Source organism: Apium graveolens, unplaced genomic scaffold, assembly GCF_009905375.1.
Source record: "Apium graveolens cultivar Ventura unplaced genomic scaffold, ASM990537v1 ctg3316, whole genome shotgun sequence".
NCBI classification, from domain to species: Eukaryota; Viridiplantae; Streptophyta; class Magnoliopsida; order Apiales; family Apiaceae; genus Apium; species Apium graveolens.
This window is the reverse complement of record NW_027418033.1, coordinates 23,182-41,409: the sequence shown is the minus strand read 5'-3', so window position 1 is coordinate 41,409 and position 18,228 is coordinate 23,182. Positions and strand designations below refer to the sequence as shown.

General features: G+C 33.6%; 2 protein-coding genes across 2 annotated transcripts; one reads left to right on the top strand and one right to left on the bottom strand.

Annotated features, from left to right (window-relative positions):
• Window positions 1–730: 730 nt before the first annotated feature.
• LOC141701082 (protein SMALL AUXIN UP-REGULATED RNA 12-like) lies at window positions 731–1,108 on the bottom strand. The gene has a single exon (XM_074504728.1). It carries the CDS (start codon window positions 1,106–1,108, stop codon window positions 731–733), a length of 378 nt encoding a protein of 125 aa, XP_074360829.1.
• Window positions 1,109–16,823: 15,715 nt separating this feature from the next.
• LOC141701081 (uncharacterized) lies at window positions 16,824–17,330 on the top strand. Its single transcript, XM_074504727.1, has one exon. The coding sequence runs from the start codon at window positions 16,824–16,826 to the stop codon at window positions 17,328–17,330; it is 507 nt and encodes a 168-aa protein (XP_074360828.1).
• The last annotated feature ends 898 nt before the right edge of the window (window positions 17,331–18,228 follow it).

Here is an 18,228-nt window from a genome sequence, read left to right as displayed (position 1 = left end):
TTTTGCTTTATTGATGTAGTTTTGATTTTTTTTATTAACATATAGCTTACAATAAATATTTAATCTCAAAATACTCGAGTTAAGTTAAAATCAAACTTTACGATAAAAAAAAGAGTTATCACCCTTTAAGATATCCAATACCGCTCTAATAGTATGCATGAAAAAAAAGTAAGACAATCCAGTAAAAAGTTAAAATAGTCATTTATTATATTCAAAAATTATTTCTGTATAAATACAAATTCGTTCAAGATAATATTTTAATATATATGAAGGCCCGTGTGTCGCACGGGTTTTTATGTTAGTTGTATAATAATATAAAAAGAATAAAATATAAAGGTTAATTAGAATTGAAAGTTTTACATTACGAGTCTAATAATGTGAAACTTGGACTAGCTAGACTCAATAAACTATTCAAATATTTATACCTCTTACTAGTCGAGTAAAATTTTATTATACTTGTCAAAAAGAGTGGGCGTCCATTTGAAGCAATAAAAATTTAGCCTTTGCACAAAAAAGCTAGAGGAGCATGGGTACAAATGTACTACGGCAATTTTCTTATAGGAAGTACTAGATTGAAATGGAAGGAGTGCACTTTCATGAGCATAAGCTTAATTATAAGACAGACTCGAACCACTATAGGATCTTAATCAAGAACTCCCAACTGGCATCGCATCTCCTACTCATCAATACTCATGCAGGAGTTTTGTACACACCTAAGTTCACCGGATGCTTAGTTTACATGAGCCCTAGCTAGCATCTTATCCATCTCTTGAGCCAGTATCTTCTGCAGGTCAGCCGGCCGGCACGGAATGGTGAGAGCACCACCATGATCAAATCCATACTCATCTGCAGCTTGTTCCAACAATGACAAGAATGTTGGATGAGATAAATAAGTCAACGGCACCACGAATCTCTCCATCTCATCTTCCTCTTCAGCTATCACTGCAAAATGCCCTTCCTTTACATCTTTCGGAACTTCCCCTTCATCGTACGATTTTTTACCTAAAAGAAGACTCTTTTGTAGTTTCTCTACTACTCCTTTAAGCTTTACAATTCCTTTCTTCTTCTTACCCGAACTTTTACTTCTAATATTGAACTTATTTGCCATGACAAATGCTTTCTCTTTTTAGCTTATTAACCAGCTCTTGATGCTTTTTCCTAATTATGGTCACTCATATATATAGAGAAATAGAGATGTAAATTTGAAGAAGTGAAGGAAGAGGACATGGAAAGGACTGACTAGTGCCATAAATTTTGAGAGACCGGTGCATGTGTTATCAGTTTTTTCTCTACTATGAAACGTCGCTGTAGCTGGACACTTCTGCCTTTCTCAAATTATTAATCAACTTACTTTTATACATGAATTTGCTTCTTTTGGTAGGCTTTTTAACTGAAATACTAAGCAATCCAGGTGCGATTTCTTAATCTATGTTTAGCTTCCGTACATTGAATTAATGATTTCAAAATGTGATCCGTGGATTCACCCAACTTTTGTCTTGAAATTTTAATTAGAAGATCCTCTATAAATACTTTTATTGTTGATGAATATGCTCTTTGGACCACATTAACAAAAGTTAGTGACTACAGATACGTACAACAATTATATAACCATCATATTAAGTCCTTTATGTTAGCTACTAGAAGTAGAATTATAACGAAAACAAGTCTCCTTTATATTTCTAGGAGAACATGCAATGCACGCGAAGTCGACTGATGCTATTGTTCTACAACGTCAATAATCAGAAGCTGGGTAAAAAAACCCGTAAACTTGCAATCTCAACGTTACGGATGTCTGTTTGTTCGAACATGACGAGAACTTTAACAATTGAAGTTGTAACTTCTAGTCCTGCACTCGAATTTTAAGAAATCGCACTACAAGAAAATACTATGCATGTGATGCTTATGGAGTTGATACTAATTTTTTGGGACTAACGACTTTTGCTTGCAGCAATTATACGACGTGCCTTGAAGAACATTCGGGAGCAAAATTGAAATCGTGGCTTAGATATAAACTTGCATCTCAGCCTCTATAACACATATGTTTACCCCACTCGAAAAGAAATTGGCTTGATTATTTAGTGAGAATAGAAATGTTTGGGGAAAGAGAGGCAAAAATGACGATACAGAAGGAAAAAAAATGTACGGAGAAATGTGAGCCTCATGCACCTTGAGAATTCTAGATGCTTCTCTTGCCGTCTATTATATGAAGAGTCTTGAACTTTCAATCCTCTAAGCTTTACGAAGATTGATTCTGATATATATTTGATGCATCAGCATGATGACCTTCTATTTTCACTTAAAAACTGCTGAAGGAAATCAAGGATTCTTGAAAAATTGATTATTACTGATTAGTTGCGTATCCAAGAAAGGTCTCTAATTACAATGGAGGATCCACGTACATTTGGGATACAAATCACTCGCACGTATTTTTTAGAATTTGAGAATCTTTGTCGGAAGGAATATACCCAAAAATTCAAGATTCGCGAACATCAATACAAAATATGTATAAAATACATATGAAGCAGAAAAATTACATCTCAGCTTATATTATTTAGGGATGACAATTTATACCGAATTGATAAATACTCAATCCATACCGATCCGAATGGATTTTACCGAACCCGAATTTTTCCAGTTTAGGTTTAATTTTTAAACCCGAACTATTTTTTATCTATTTTTTATTCGGGTTTGAATTTAGGACATACCGTTTCCAACCCGTCCCAAAAACCCAAAACTCATTTCATTTCAACCCGAATTTTTCGGGTTTGAGTTTAATATTTAATCCAATGTTTCCCATGTGAGCTTCAGTGTTTATGGGCAGCAAGACACCCAAAATCCGGTAAATTTATTATTTATGATAATTATTCATGAATTCGTGTAATTATCATATTACTATAAGTAATTATCACGTTTATAGTGATTGATATCCATTAGGAAGCCATTCCTTAAAAATAAAATTCATTCTCCTACCTTTAGAAAATATAGTCCCTGTTAAATACTAATACCGCTTGTTAAATACTAATACCGCTGGAGGAGGTGCGCAGAAGCATTTGCACTCATACCCTATCTGCCCGATCAGCTACCATGATTTTTTTGAAACCTCACAGCTACACTTATTATAAGAATGTCCATTTGCTCATTATCGGCTGGACTCTTACCAAGGAACTCCAACTTTGTATGATCACCTTCAGGTTCACGCAGGTAGTGGAACTGAACCTTATGAATCCAAGAAGCTTATGAGAACCTGAACGTGTCCCAGTTACCCATTCCTATAAGTCCAAATCACTTCCAAGTTGTGTCTAATTGATGCCAATTTAGTCCAATCTCCTTGCGAGTCATAATTGAAATGGAGTAAGATTTTGGGCGTAACAATAATAAAAAAATGCCAATTATCCCAAAAATCTCAATTTTTTTCATAAATAGTAATAATAATTACGTCATTTGAAAATATTTCAAATCTTTTTATGTAAACCTACCATAAATATGTCTTAGTTTTATTTATTTACGAGTTTGGTTCAAATTCTCGCGAAAGTGTGCATCATTAGTCATGCTGATTGAATTTATCAGTTACTCCAAGTCGATTGCATGTATAATGAACATATGGCTCATGCCACATCAGCAAAGACTTGTTTATTAAATAGAGTTGTAGTAATAAGTTGACATTATCTTTCACAAAGTCAATTCCATTTTATACAAACACAACCTTATAATTAGTTAGAAAAAGTTAGTTAGGATCTGCTGTATAAAAGCTATAACAAACTTAGAGTTTACTTACTTTATTGAATGGTGATTTTTCCATCTCTCTCTCAAATTACTCTTTATAACTAAATACATATACATTTCATTAGATTCTTTATGATATCAGAACTGCAAGATCTAAAGAAGATTCAGCATCAATCGTTGTTCTCGAATCAATGAAGGAATCAGTTATATCGTTCATCAGTAAAGGTTATTAAACTTGTTTTCTTTTCAACTTTATCACGGGTTCACACAAGATTTATGCATATCATAGTCAGATTATCATAAATGTATTGATTTTTAGTGTTTTGTATTCGTTTCTCAGAATTCAATCTTCATTTTTGAAAAAATTAAGTGTTTGATTGAGATTTATGATGATAATACTAGATCGAAATAGTGATTTACATATCGCTATTGAGATAGTTGTCATTTTTTCTTGAAAATTATAGATCTAGTGGTCCTATATTAGATATAATTGATGATATCTGGACAGATTCTATCAAAAGTTCATATCAGGACCTATATCAATATTTACTGAAGAGTGATATCATCAATACTTATATTAGTACTTGATGATCAGCAGATGATGTCATCAGGATTTGTCACTTCAGTATAGATTCGATGAGGAAAAGGAAAGTAGGAATTCAAGGCGGTGAAGGACTTTATCTCGGAAGCAATCATACATGGATAGGTTTTCTTATTGTAATAGAATATGATTCCTTATTTGATTGTGTAGTTGTACTCTATATAAAGCACAGATTAGGTTCATGCTATAAGCATTGTGAACATTGTTATATCATGCGCATAACCTAACAGCTCTCAAGGATATTTGTTCATCCTTTTGAGAGAGTATGTTTGTAATAAGTTTTTATCTGTAAATATAAAAATTGTTGATTCTGTTCAAACTTTGTCGAATTGATTGCATAAACTGTATTTATCCCCCCTCTACAGTTGATTACAGACCTAACAATTGGTATCAGAGCTTGTTGTTCACATACAAACAGTTGAAGATCTGAAAATTAATTCTTCAATGTCAGATAAAGAAGAAGACCCACAGAATCCACCACCACCATCCCCAGCCACATCACAGATTAACAGCAACATGAGTAGGTATGAAGCAATCAAGGTGCCAATCCTAAAGATACATGAATATCCAACCTGGAAAGTCAGGATGGCTATGTGTTTGGAAGCCACAGATCCTGAATATCTAAGAAGGATTTATGATGGTCCTCATAAACCAATAAAGGTAGATGTTCCTATTGAAGGACAACCAGAAAAGATGGTTGACAAAGAAAGGAAGGACTACACTCCTAAAGATCTTTCATCTATTATGAAGGATGCTAAGGTCAGACACATCTTACACATCAGTCTTGATAGTGTTATGTCCAATAGAGTTATTGGATGTAAGACATCAAAAGAGATATGGGATGCTTTAGAAGTAAAGTGTCAAGGCACAACTGTTATCAAGAAGAACAGGAGGATAGTACTTACTCAAGAATATGAGCACTTTGACTCAGGAGACAATGTGTCCTTAACTGAGATCTATGACAGATTTCAGAATCTGCTGAATGACTTATCTCTTGTCAACAAAGAATATGATTTAGAGGACTCAAACTTGAAGTTTCTACTTTCTCTCCATGAAAAGTGGGACTTTAAAGTCACATCAATAAGGAATAACTATCAACTTGATGACACACCTCTATATGAGATCTATGGAGTACTGAAAACTCATGAACTAGAGATGGAGCAAAGAAGTAGGAGAAAAGGATCCAAGCCTAGACTAGTTACACTCAGAGTTAAAGAGAAGCCAAATGAGAAAGCTAAGAGAGAAAGCTACTCCAAAGGAAAAGCTATGATTGCAAATTCGGATACTGAATCATCAAACTCTGATGATGAATCAAATACTGATAATGAATTAGATACTGAAAGTGATCATGACAACAATGAAGATATGGAGCAAATGGCAGCTCTACTTGTTAAAAGCTTCAAGAAGATGGTCTACAAGAACTTCAAGAAAAGGAGAAGATTTTCCAAAAGAGGTTCCAGTTCCTCAAACTCTGATAAGAGGAATAACAGAAAAAATGCTGATTGGAAGGAATCAATATCTGGAAATTTTGACAAGTCAAAGGAAAGATGCTACAACTGTGATGGAATTGGACACTTGTAACTGACTGTAGAAAACCCAAAGCTGAGAAGAAACAAGCCTTGATCTCAAAGAAGAAATACTGGGATGTTTCATCAGAATCAGATGATGAGATCAATTATACTCTCATGGAATGCTGATACTGAGGTTGACAATGCTGAATTAAAAGTACCTCAAACTACTCTTGCTTTTGATACTGATGATATATATGAATTAAGATTATTTCTTAAGACTCTGCATGTTAGTTATAGGGATCAAATCTTAAAGAACAATAGAATCAAGAGTGAAAACTTTGAGTTAAAAAAAAGGAATGATCACCTAGAAACTGAGTTGCTTTCCATGCTAGAAATATAAAAAGAAAGAGATAATGTTGTTTATGTTAAAGAAAAATTGTTAGAAAAATATGCTTATCTAGAAAATGAGTAAACTAAAGAAAGAGAGGTTATTAAACTTTGGACTAACTCTAGAAAAACAACTGAGGAAATTTTAGAGAATGGTTGTTGGGGACCAGGATTAGGATATGCTCATAGACCTAATTCTGAAAAGAAAATTGAAAAAGAAACTGAGAAAAATAAACCAGTAAGTACTGATGTTAAGGTCAAACTGAAGAAGGTTCAGTTGAAGAGCATTAAGTTTAATCCAAGTGCTGATGCTATTAAATCAGTTAATGAGGTAGGATCAACCTCATCACCTAGATCAAACTTAATTACCGATAAGAGTGAACAGGTTCACACAAAATTAGTAAATATTGGTTTAATGACTCAGAAATAGCAGAAGGAAAAGCTGAAGGCTTTACACATGAAAAATAAGAAGAAAAGGCCTAGGAAAAATAGAAATGGCAAGGTAGGTGTTAATAAGAATGGTAATTATGTAACTCCTCCCAATGCACCTAGAAAGGCTTGTTTGAACTGTGGTAGTACTAATCATCTTGCTAATTCTTGCAGGAAGAATAAAGAGATAAATAATGTTCTTCCCAAATCATAGTTTAGGAATAGAACAGTTAGATATAAACCACAGAGTCCTTGTTTTCATTGTGGTGGTATTTGGCATTCTATTTATACATGTAAAGAGTATCACAATTTATATTATGATTATTATGAACTGAAACCCTATTTAAATAAAGCAAAATCTGTTTCTGCATGTGTAAATACTAATAGTAAGGATGTTAACATAAACTCTCATAAAAAGTCTTTTGCTGCATATGTTAACAAACTTAAAAAGGCCAAAGGATCCAAGCAAGTCTGGGTCCTTAAAACTACGAACTGATTTCAAATACTGATTGCAGGGTAACAGGAGGAATACTCTAGTCTTGGGAAGTGGATTCTCAGGACACATGACTGGTTATAAATCCCTGCTATCAGAATTTGAGGAGAAAGCTGGCCTAAGTGTTCTTATGGAGATGGAAACTTAGGAAAAATCTTGGGTTATGGCAAAATCAAAGTTGGAAATATCATCATTGAAAATGTAGCTCTAGTTGCAGGACTCAAGCATAATCTGATCAGTGTGAGTCAAATCTGTGACAGAGATTACCATATCAACTTCTATGATGAGCATTTTGAAATTGTTAGTAAGATTAATGGCAAGATTACAATGACTGGTATAAGACATGGTAGTTTATATGAAGCCGGGGTCTCCAGAAATACTGATGAATCAGAAGTTTGTTTACTTAGTAGAGCATATGTGGAAGACAGCTGGAACTGGCATAAAAGACTTTCTCACCTCAATTTCAATAATATCAATGAACTTATGAGGAAAGATCTTATGAGAGGATTGCCCAATGCAGTATTTACTCCTGATGGCTTATGTGACTCATGCCAGAAAGCCAAGCAAAGGAAAATATCTTTTAAGAGTAAAACTGAATCCTCCATTCTTGAACCATATCATCTACTTCATATTGATATCTTTTGTCCAGTATATATTATGTCAATTGCCAAGAAGAGGTATGCACTCGTAATTATTGATGAAAATACAAGATACACATGGGTGTATTTTATGCACACCAAGGATGAATCTCCATCCATTCTTCTGGATCATGTAAGAGAGATGGAAAAAGGATCAACATACAAAGTAAAGATCATCGGAAGTGATAATGGAACTGAATTAAAGAATAGCTCTATGGAAGAATTTTGCAAACTCAAGGGGATAAAATAAGAGTTTTCTGCTCCTGGAACTCCACAACAAAATGAAGTTGTTGAAGGAAAGAATAGAACTCTCATAGAAGCTGCAAGAACCATGCTAGAGGAAGGAAAATTGCCTACTTACTTCTGGGTTGAGGCTGTGCAAACTGCTTGCTTTACACATAATGCAACATTGGTCAACAGGTATAGAAAAAGACCATTTGAGATGGTAAAGGGAAAGAAGCCAAATTCGAAGTACTTTCATATTTTTGGTTGTAAGTATTTTGTTCTCAAAACTCATTCGGAGTAGCTTACCAAGCTTGATCTAAAAGCTGATGAAGGCATTTGTGTGGGATATCCATTGTTTATAAAAGCCTTCAGAGTTTATAATCTGAGAACAAGAACATTCAGGGAAATCCATACATGTATCTTTTGATGACAAGAAGATAATAGGTCTAGAAGATGCAGATGACCATGATAAATTGAGATTTGAAAATGAAGTACCATATGCTGAACTTTTAAATCCTGATACAGTAGGTCCTGATATCACTCAAGGCTCTGGTAATCCACATGAAAGTGGAAATTCTTATAACACTAAAGCATATGTTGAGGGGGAGCAACATGATTCAAATCCAGAGACTTTTACAAGTGATTCAACTCAAGAGACATCTGTACATAGATTATCAGACTCTCATTCCTCAAACTCTGATGAGTCAAATACTGATAACTATAGGAACACTGATTCAGGGGAGGTACTAGTCGAAGAATTAACATAGAGTTCATGGATCAAGTGGAGGTTCTTCTTCAAGGAGTCAACTTCCATCTACAAGAAAATGGTCTAAGTCACACACACCTGATTTAATTATTGGAAATCCTGATAGTGGAGTAAGAACCAGTAAAGCCACTCAAAATGAATGTATTTACCATTCTTTTATATCTCAAACTGAACCCAAAAAGGTGGAATAAGCTCTTTAAAATGTTGACTGGAGCTTAATGAATTCGAAAGGAACAAAGTGTGAACTCTTGTACCAAGACCAAAGAACAGATCTGTAGTTGGCACAAAGTGGGTGTTTAGAAACAAAACTGACAATGAGGGCATTGTTAAAAGAAACAAAGAAAGTGTGGTTGCAAAGGGCTATTCACAACAAGAAGGCATTGAAAATGATGAGACTTTTGCTCCAATTGCAAAGCTTGAGGCAAAAAGAATTTTTCTAGCCAATGTTGCTCACAAGATGTTTAAGGTATTCCAAATGGATGTAAAGAGTGCATTTCTAAATGGAGAACTTGAAGAGTAAGTTTATGTTGAACAACCTTTAGGGTTCATTGATCCAAAGTATCCAGATCATGTCTACTTACTAGATAAAGCACTTTACGGACTAAAACAAGCTCCAAGGGCCTGGTATGAAACACTAGCTCTATTTCTGTTGGAAAGTGGTTTCACAAGAGTTACAATTGATAAAACTCTCTTTTATAAATTGTTAGGCCTCAATGATACTATAGAAGGGGGTTGAATATAGTATCTACAATCAATTCGATTATAAACATAAGTACGTAACAGAAAACAAGTTTATTCAATATATCAAACTATGTTACAGTAGGTTTAATCTACTCTTTCAGTGATGTATGATATCACTAAGAGCTGCTAGGATTATAATTAATAATACTCTCGTGAATGATAACACATATAGTATAAACCCTAATCTGTGTTTATATAATATACGGTTACAAGATAACTACTAATTGATATGATAATGATTCTGTTTCCTAGAATACATCAATCAGAGATTATCTACTACAGTCCTATAGCTGTCCAATTCTTCATGCATATCTTTACTTGTTTAATCCAGATCCTCTCCTGTAAATTAGTTGTTTTCCTTATCTAAAGTGTACCTGCACTTAAGTCCTGATATAAGTTCTGACGCCTTAAGTTCTGATAACTTCCTGTCTTCAGTAAGTTCTGATTTCCAGTTAAGTTCTGATACTAAGTTCTGAAACTAAACAAATCAGATTAGACATGACATCACAAATATATCTAACATAAATACCATGGTAAGGACTTGTTATTATTATAAATATATGTTGATGATATCATTTTCGGATCTACTAATGATAAACTTTGTGAGAGATTTGCAAAGTTGATGCAGTCTAGATATCAAATGAGTATGATGGGAGAATTGAGTTATTTTCTGGGGTTACAAGTTAATCAGACTGATGAAGGGATCTTCATAAATCAATTCAAATACACCAGAAATTTGCTCAAAAGATTTGGAATGCAAGACAGCTCAACTGCATCAATTTCCATGGCCACTGCAACCAAGTTAGATTTAAATACTGGTTCTTCAGTAGATATAACTAACTACAGAGGTATGATTGGCTCACTCCTATATTTGACTACTAGTACACCTGATATCATGTATGCTACATGTCTCTGTGCAAGGTTCCAAGTTGATTCAAGGGAACCTAATCTGTTAGCTGTGAAAAGAATTTTTAAATATATCAAATGCACCATTAATCTGGAATTATGGTATCCCAGAGATTCAGATTTTAAGTTAAATGGATATTCAGATGCTGATTTTGCAGGATACAAAATAGACAGGAAAAACACTTCTGGAAGCTGCCAATTTCTTGGTGGCAGATTGGTTTCTTGGTATAACAAGAAACAAAAGTCAATTTCCACATCAACTGCAGAAGCTGAATATATTACTGTAGAAAGCTGTTGTGCTCAGATTCTATGGATGAAGAATCAGTTACTGGATTATGAGTTAGATTATTCTGCTATTCCTATATATTGTGATAATCAAAGTTCTATTGCAATGACAAGAAATCCAATGCAACATTCAATGACTAAATATATCAGCATCAGGTACCATTTCATAAGGGAACATGTGGAAGAAGGTGCAGTGGAATTGGTCTTTGTTCCAACAAATCAGTAATTAGCAGATATATTCACCAAGCCTCTCTGTGAAGCTACCTTCACAATATTGGTGAATGAATTGGGAATGATATCAGGAGAATTCTCAAACTCTGATAATTAAGAAATAACTATTGATAGTTGAAGCATGGTATCATATTATTCAGTCAGTTTTTGTTAGATACTGATTATTGTGTTAAATGTTGATGCCATGATAACATGCAATTAACTTCTATGAACCTTAGCTGATAGCTGCATGTTAAACTAATGATTATGCGTATATGCTCTAATATTAGTTAAACTTGCTTTGACTAATAGATCCTGATAGTAGTTGTTATATTCTGATATTAGTCAAACTAGTGTTGTCTAATAAATCCTGATAGTTGTCTTTAAATACTGCTAATGGTCAAACCTTGATTTACTATTATAATTCATTGATTATTTTGAATTTACTCGAAATAAATGGTTACTCAATATTTTTTGTGAGTTAGTGGAAAATCTTTTAGTAACTTGCATGGGTTAACTATTGATGTAAGTATCTTTTATACACTTGAGTACTTACATTGGGAATAGGAATCTGAGGAGAGAGATTACTTTTTGCTTACCTAGATACGAGTAATCGTGTATACATGTTGTGTTTAATTATTACATGGTTAATTAAAGAGTATTTTCAATTTCTATCTCCTCTGCTATAGATACATACCCTCCACTTCCAAAACTTCTCATTATCTCTTCATACACAACTCCTTATCTTCTCAAATCTTTTGTCCAAAATTTCAAAACACTCATAAAAAATGGCTCAACCCCAATTCTACAAATGCAATGGTGGATGCTACATGCCAATATTCAATCCAACTGATGAGAAGATGTATTCGATCCATACGGACTTCTGGTTCGTATTGGTGGTGAAATCTATCACCCAATCGATGTTCCAGACTCAGTCTATAATCGTCTCTCTTGGGATGATTAGTTGGAACTGCATTTCTTCACCGGCGAAGTTCTTCATAAAGAAGAACTACATGCTGAATTGGCAGAACATTTCTGTCAGACAGCTTCTAATCTTCAAAAGAATATCATTTCTCTCGCAGGGACAATGAGAAGGATTTATCATCGGCAGGCAATGAGGGCAGAGCATGCTGCAAAGAGGCAGAAGAAGAATGAGTAGTTTAGATTAAGTTAGGATTTTTATTTTTAAAATTATACAAATCTTGTACTTATCTTCTTAAATATTAATGAAAATATCTTTTGCCTTCTTTGATTCCTTAATTAAATGAATGTTTACTGTCTTGTTTGTGCTTGAATTATTATGACTGTTGATATTCCAATTAGTACTACATGCTTAATTTCAGAAATTTTTCAATAGTACATGTGAGAAACTAATCTCTATTTGAGTTCATATGTTCACTACAGTACAGATTGAGCACATTACAGGATGAAACTGATTTCACAGAAGAAATTTAAGGAGGATTTAATTCCGATCTCATGAGAATTATAATCTTTGAGTGTTATTGTCTATCAAAATTCTTTGAAACTTTGTTTTTCTCTCCAAGGAAGTTGTCCACACTCAATCTCAAAATCATAAATCTTATATCTCAAATTTCTTCTTACTAATAAAACACTTGAATCCATTTCTCAAATGTTGCTAAAATCAGGTGACATAGTTCTTGAAATTATGATCACCAATCAAAAACAATATTAAGTTGGTTAGAGACTACATGCTGAGGTAGATCTTAATGATACTAACAAAAACACAGGGGTTTCATCAGTTTTTACTGAAGACCCTGTAAAAGCTTTCAATAACACATTCAGGTGTCAGTTCTTTGCAAGAAGAACAAGGTTTGAGATCATGGTACATGACAGTAACCTCATCAAATCCTCTCCAATTCAAATGGAGGTTCCTATAATTGGTGAACAAGAACTGTCATAACCACAGTGTTAACTATGATTTTAATTGTGACTTCAGATTCACAAGGTATAAACACTGTTATTACTTTATCAACATTTATTCTAAATACTGATTTGGTATTTTCAATATTTATTTTTTATGTTATAAATCATGTTGGTATGATTATTTCTAGACCTTATTTAAGGACCACCTCTAGTTGTATGATCAAGATCACCTTTGTTTGCCCACCTCTTATTTCTGTAGGAAAATTTATCAGAGCTTTTCTGTGAGTTGTGTGAAAATATTTAGAGAAAACCATAATTAAAGAGAGGCAGGATCCTTCCTGGCAAAAGGGGAGGTAGATGAGAGATAGGATTTAGAATCCTTATGAGGAAACTCAGACTATTGAAAGTCATGAGCTGTGTGGTATGAGGAGTAGTGAGACTACATTAAAAAAAATATAGAGTTTAAGTGATACTTGTTATATTTTGCAGGTGCACATAGTACACATGAAATAGCTGCTGACCAACAGTCTGTTGATACTATGATAAACTCTGATGTACCAAGTATTGTTAATCTCCCTGCAGGTCTAAGTACTGATACTTTATTGCAGTCCATTCAATCTACTATTCCACCACATGAGACAATCCATATTTTTACTGAAAAATAGTCCATTCACTCTACTATTCCACCAAATGAGATAATCCCTGTTGTTTCTTAAAGATGTAGTAGCACAAAAGTCCATTCATAAAGTTTTATCCATTTCAGGGTCACCACAACACTTTACAGGAACTGAGGTTCTGGAAGTAATTTTAGAAGCTCCAGTTCATTTATCTATAATTCTTGAAGATATGGATTTAACTGCTGATGGTATTGAAGCTTTTGATGTTGTTGGATCACATACTACACCAATTTCTGATTCTATCTTAAATGCTGAAGCTGGTGATGAAGTTCAGCAGATAGTGCAAAATTCAGTTGTAAAGGGAGAATCTAATGATGGTGAAGAAGCTAATATTTCTAATGTTCTTATAGATCCTGAAGATGATCTTTTCTTCCCTGATGATATGCCTATACTTGTAAGGCAACAGAAAATGAAAGAGTTAGATGTCAAGAAGATGCAGGATTATTTTGATGCTATCTAGAATGCTAAATGGAAATATGAAACATATTCTACTTCCAGAACAAATGTTGTTGAGCATCTGGAGACAGCTGAACTGAAAATTCAAAATCCTGATGTGCTGACTCATCTGAAAGCATCTACTCTGGTTGTCAGATCCTTATATATAGCTCAAGAAGCAACTACTTCTCAAATCAATCAGATCAAAGAATCATTGATTGCTTCAAGGCTGAATACTCATCAGGAAATTTAGAAATAAATTACACCAATGGTTTCCAGACAAACTACAATTAAAGCCAATAAAGCTAGATTGGAAGATAAGCAAGTTCAAATGTCTGCTCAACTTACAGAGGTACATAATTCAATGGAGCTGATTCTTTCTCTACTGTTTGGTGATGATGCCAAGAAGGGGGAGAGAATTATTCAATCTAAATGCAAGGAACAAACATTGACAAACACTGATGATGAAAATCCCGATGGAGGTAATAAGAGGGGAAAGAAGGATAGTAAAGGGAGAAGAGGTGAAGAGCTAGTTGGAATTAACGGTTCATCAAAAGCAATCACTAGGTATCAATCTAGACAAGGTGGATAAAGTAAGAAAAGTGAAAGAAGAGTTAAAGAATTGAATGTGACTACAATAACTCAACAAACTTACAAGTCACAACTGCTAATGAAGACCAAGGTATTCCGGAGATAGAAGTTGGTACAAAAGCAAGTCAATAACTTCAAACTCTGAAAGTGAAAGGTAGAATGACAACTCTATTCTACAAGGATCCAAAGATTTAAGCATTTGACTCTGAGGTGAGTAGAAGAATCTTTGAAATAGAAAATCCTGGAGTTGATCTAGAACAGCTAAGGCAAATGGAGGAAGACTTCAAGAATTCCATGAAGACAACAAATGCTGATATTGCTATTATCTATCAAGATCTTTATAAAAATGATCCTTCTAGCAGACCAACCAATGGTGTAGTTATAAGGGAGATATGTCAGGTAGAGGATGAAAGATCTTTCAGATCTCAACCTATCGTAACTGCTGACAAGAAGCATAAAGGGAAAGAGAAGATAGGAAAGAAGTCAAAGTTTTCAAATCCTAAAGCCAAAGTTGTTGCAAAGAAAGAAATCAGTATCTAAAGCAACTAAATCACAAATACTGATCGATCCAATATATACAGTTGCTCATTCTTTTGATACTGATAAAATTACTGAAGAAGAAGAAGTCAGTCAAGCTCACCAAAGAAGGAATATTTATAGAGCTGACTGGGCTAAAAAATTGAAATTAACCTCTGACATCGCTCAAGTTAATAAAGAAGAAATTGTTATTCAACTAATCACAACCTCTGATTCTACTCATGTTGTTGATTTTTTAAACCCAATTCAAGCTGATTTATCAATTCCTGATTTTGAAAATATAGTCCATGATAAGCTAGAACTTACTTTTAAAGAAAAGAAGAAGCTACTATGGGAAAGCAAGAAACCAACACCTAGGAGAGATTCTTCTGAAACATTAAAGAAGATTTATAGTGGAAGTTCTCAATCTAGCAAACCTGGAATCACAAGTGGTCTTGGAAGATTAAATGCTGATGATCCATTTGTAGGAGATACTTTGACTTTAAGAAAGCATTCTAACTTGACAGAAATTGGAGATAATGTGATGCTTGAAGACTTATAGAAGATCATATCAGTGCAAATTGTTATTGATCGTGTTGAAGAGAAAATAATTTATTTTCTGGAGTCAGGGAGAACTTAAGGTTGAATCAAGAATAGTTATGAGACAAATCATGGCAAGAATTGGAACTTATTGCTAAAATTCTCAAGGTAACTAATTCTATAACTACCGGATGGTTTACATTCATAAAGAACTCGATACAGTTAAAGAAGAAGGGAATGCCTTACAAATCTAACTACATTCCAAAGTACATTGATCAAACTGGATATATAGTTGATATACATATTAGAGGAGCCAAGATAGAAATGAGTCTAGGGACTGAAGTTTTACCCTTTAATCCTGATGGAAAGAAAATTGGGTTTCTGGAGTTGGATGATCTATCTCTTGGAAATTCAAAGCTACATAATCTCGGGGTTGTCATCTATCAGAACGATGAATCAATAGATGAACTGAAAGAACATAAAAAGAGGATGCAACGGTTTTTGGATGTAATGGCATAAAATCTACTGAGGAAGTTTCTTGAAGATTTTCCAGACTGTGTTAGAGTTCAGAATGAAGAGTAAAGTCTGATATTCACTAAGTAAGAATGAATATGATTACTTGATTTCTGTATTTAGATAGTTTTGACATCATTAATTGGAACTTGTACATATATTCATAATGAACAAGTTGGGGGAGATTGTTAGATATAATTTATGATATCTGGATAAAAACTATCAGAAGTTCATACCAGGACTTATATCAGCATTTAAAGAAGAGTGACGTCATCAGTACTTATATCAGTACTTGATGATCATCAGATGATGTCATCAGGATTTGTCACTTTAGTAGATATTTGAGGAGGAAAAGGAAAGTAGGAATTCAAGGCGGTGAAGGACTTTATCTCAGAAGAAATCATACATGGATAGGTTTTCTTATTCTAATAGAATATGATTCCTTATTTGATTGTGTAGTTATGCTCTATATACAGCACATATTAGGTTCATGCTATAAGCATTGCGAACATTGTTATATCATTCGCATAACCTAACAGCTCTCAAGAATATTTGTTCATCCTTTTGAGAGAATACGTTTGTAATCAGTTTTTATCTGTTAATATAAAAATTGTTGATTTTTTTGAAGCTTTATCGAATTGATTGCATAAACTGTATTGACCCCCTCTATAGTTGATTACGGACCTAATATCCTATTAGTTGTTCTTTTATTGATAATTGAGAACCATAGTTGTTGTTGATAATTGAGATTAATGGCAAGAAGAACATATACAAATGCTCTTGCGATTGGTACACAGAATGAAAACATAATCAAAACTAAAGAAAATGATGAAAAACAAGTAGTAACTCTAAATGGAGATAAGAAAATTCATGTTACTTCCAATCTACATCCTCTCTATCTTTCTAATAATGATCATCCTGGCTTGGTGTTGATTTCTAAGAAACTAATAGGGACTGATAAGTTTGGACTCTGGTCTATGACCACTGTTCTTTCTGCTAAAAATAAGTTAGGACTTGTTAATGGCACTCTACCCAAACCGAATGATGATTCTCCTTTGAAAAATCAATGGGAAAGAGTCAATGATATGCTTATTAGTTGGATCTTAAACACGATTTCTGATGATATTAAAAATGGAATGGATTTTGTGCAATCAGCTCAAGAAGTATTGAAGGAATTACATGAACAGTTTTCTGGCATAAATGGTCATCGAGTTTATCAAATTTTAAAAGATTTGCATGCTTTGGAACAATATGATTAGTTAGTGGAGATTTATTTTCATAAGATGAAAAATCTATGGATGTAGCTTTAGAGCCAACAGTTCATTGTAATTGTGATTGTACTTGTGATCAGCAAAAACTCTAGGAAGAAAGAGAACATATGAAGAGACTTATTCACTTTCTTATGGATCTTAATGATAGTTTCTCATCTGTACAAGGTCAGATACCGATGTTGAACCCTCTACCTAACATCAATCAGGCTTTCTTAATAGTGAAATAAGAAGAAAGTTAGAGAGTTGGTCCTGGTATGACAATGTCCTTTATGGCTAACAGTGGTGGTTTAGCTAAGCAAAATTTTGGAAGAAATACCATTACATCTGGTGATACTGATAGTACAAATGCTTCTCCAGTTTTGAAGAAAAAATTGAAATGTACCTTTTGTAAAAAGGATGGACATACAGTTAGTGTTTGTGCCCTAAAGACAACATTATGATGTTTTAGTTTAAGACATTAGGATTATTAATGTTTATGTTCTATCGATTATTCCCTTTATAGTTTATTAATTCTTAATTCACTGCGATATAAATGTTAGATTAATAAATGTCCTTGGAATATGATATGCAATTCTATATCTCTAAGTACGTGACTTAGAAATGAGATTATGAGAATAGTATCAATATTCCTAAAGGTCCCTAGTCGAGTATTATTATTAAGGGACAATGTTAGATATATTTGATAATGTCATGGCTAATATGTTTTATGTTTAGATTTCAGATCTTATTTGAACAGGACAAATCAGTACTTAACTAATCAGTACTTATACTGGAAGTCAGAACTTAAGGGATATCAGTACTTATGTTATCAGGAGATAAGCATCAGGAGATAGATATCGGAACTTAAGTGCTGAAGGACGATCAGATAAGGACAGTAGCTGATTGA

Excerpts from the sequence above, each read along its gene's own strand:
- LOC141701082 (XM_074504728.1), bottom strand. The coding sequence starts at position 1,108 with ATGGCAAATAAGTTCAATATTAGAAGTAAAAGTTCGGGTAAGAAGAAG.
- LOC141701081 (XM_074504727.1), top strand. The coding sequence starts at position 16,824 with ATGGCAAGAAGAACATATACAAATGCTCTTGCGATTGGTACACAGAAT.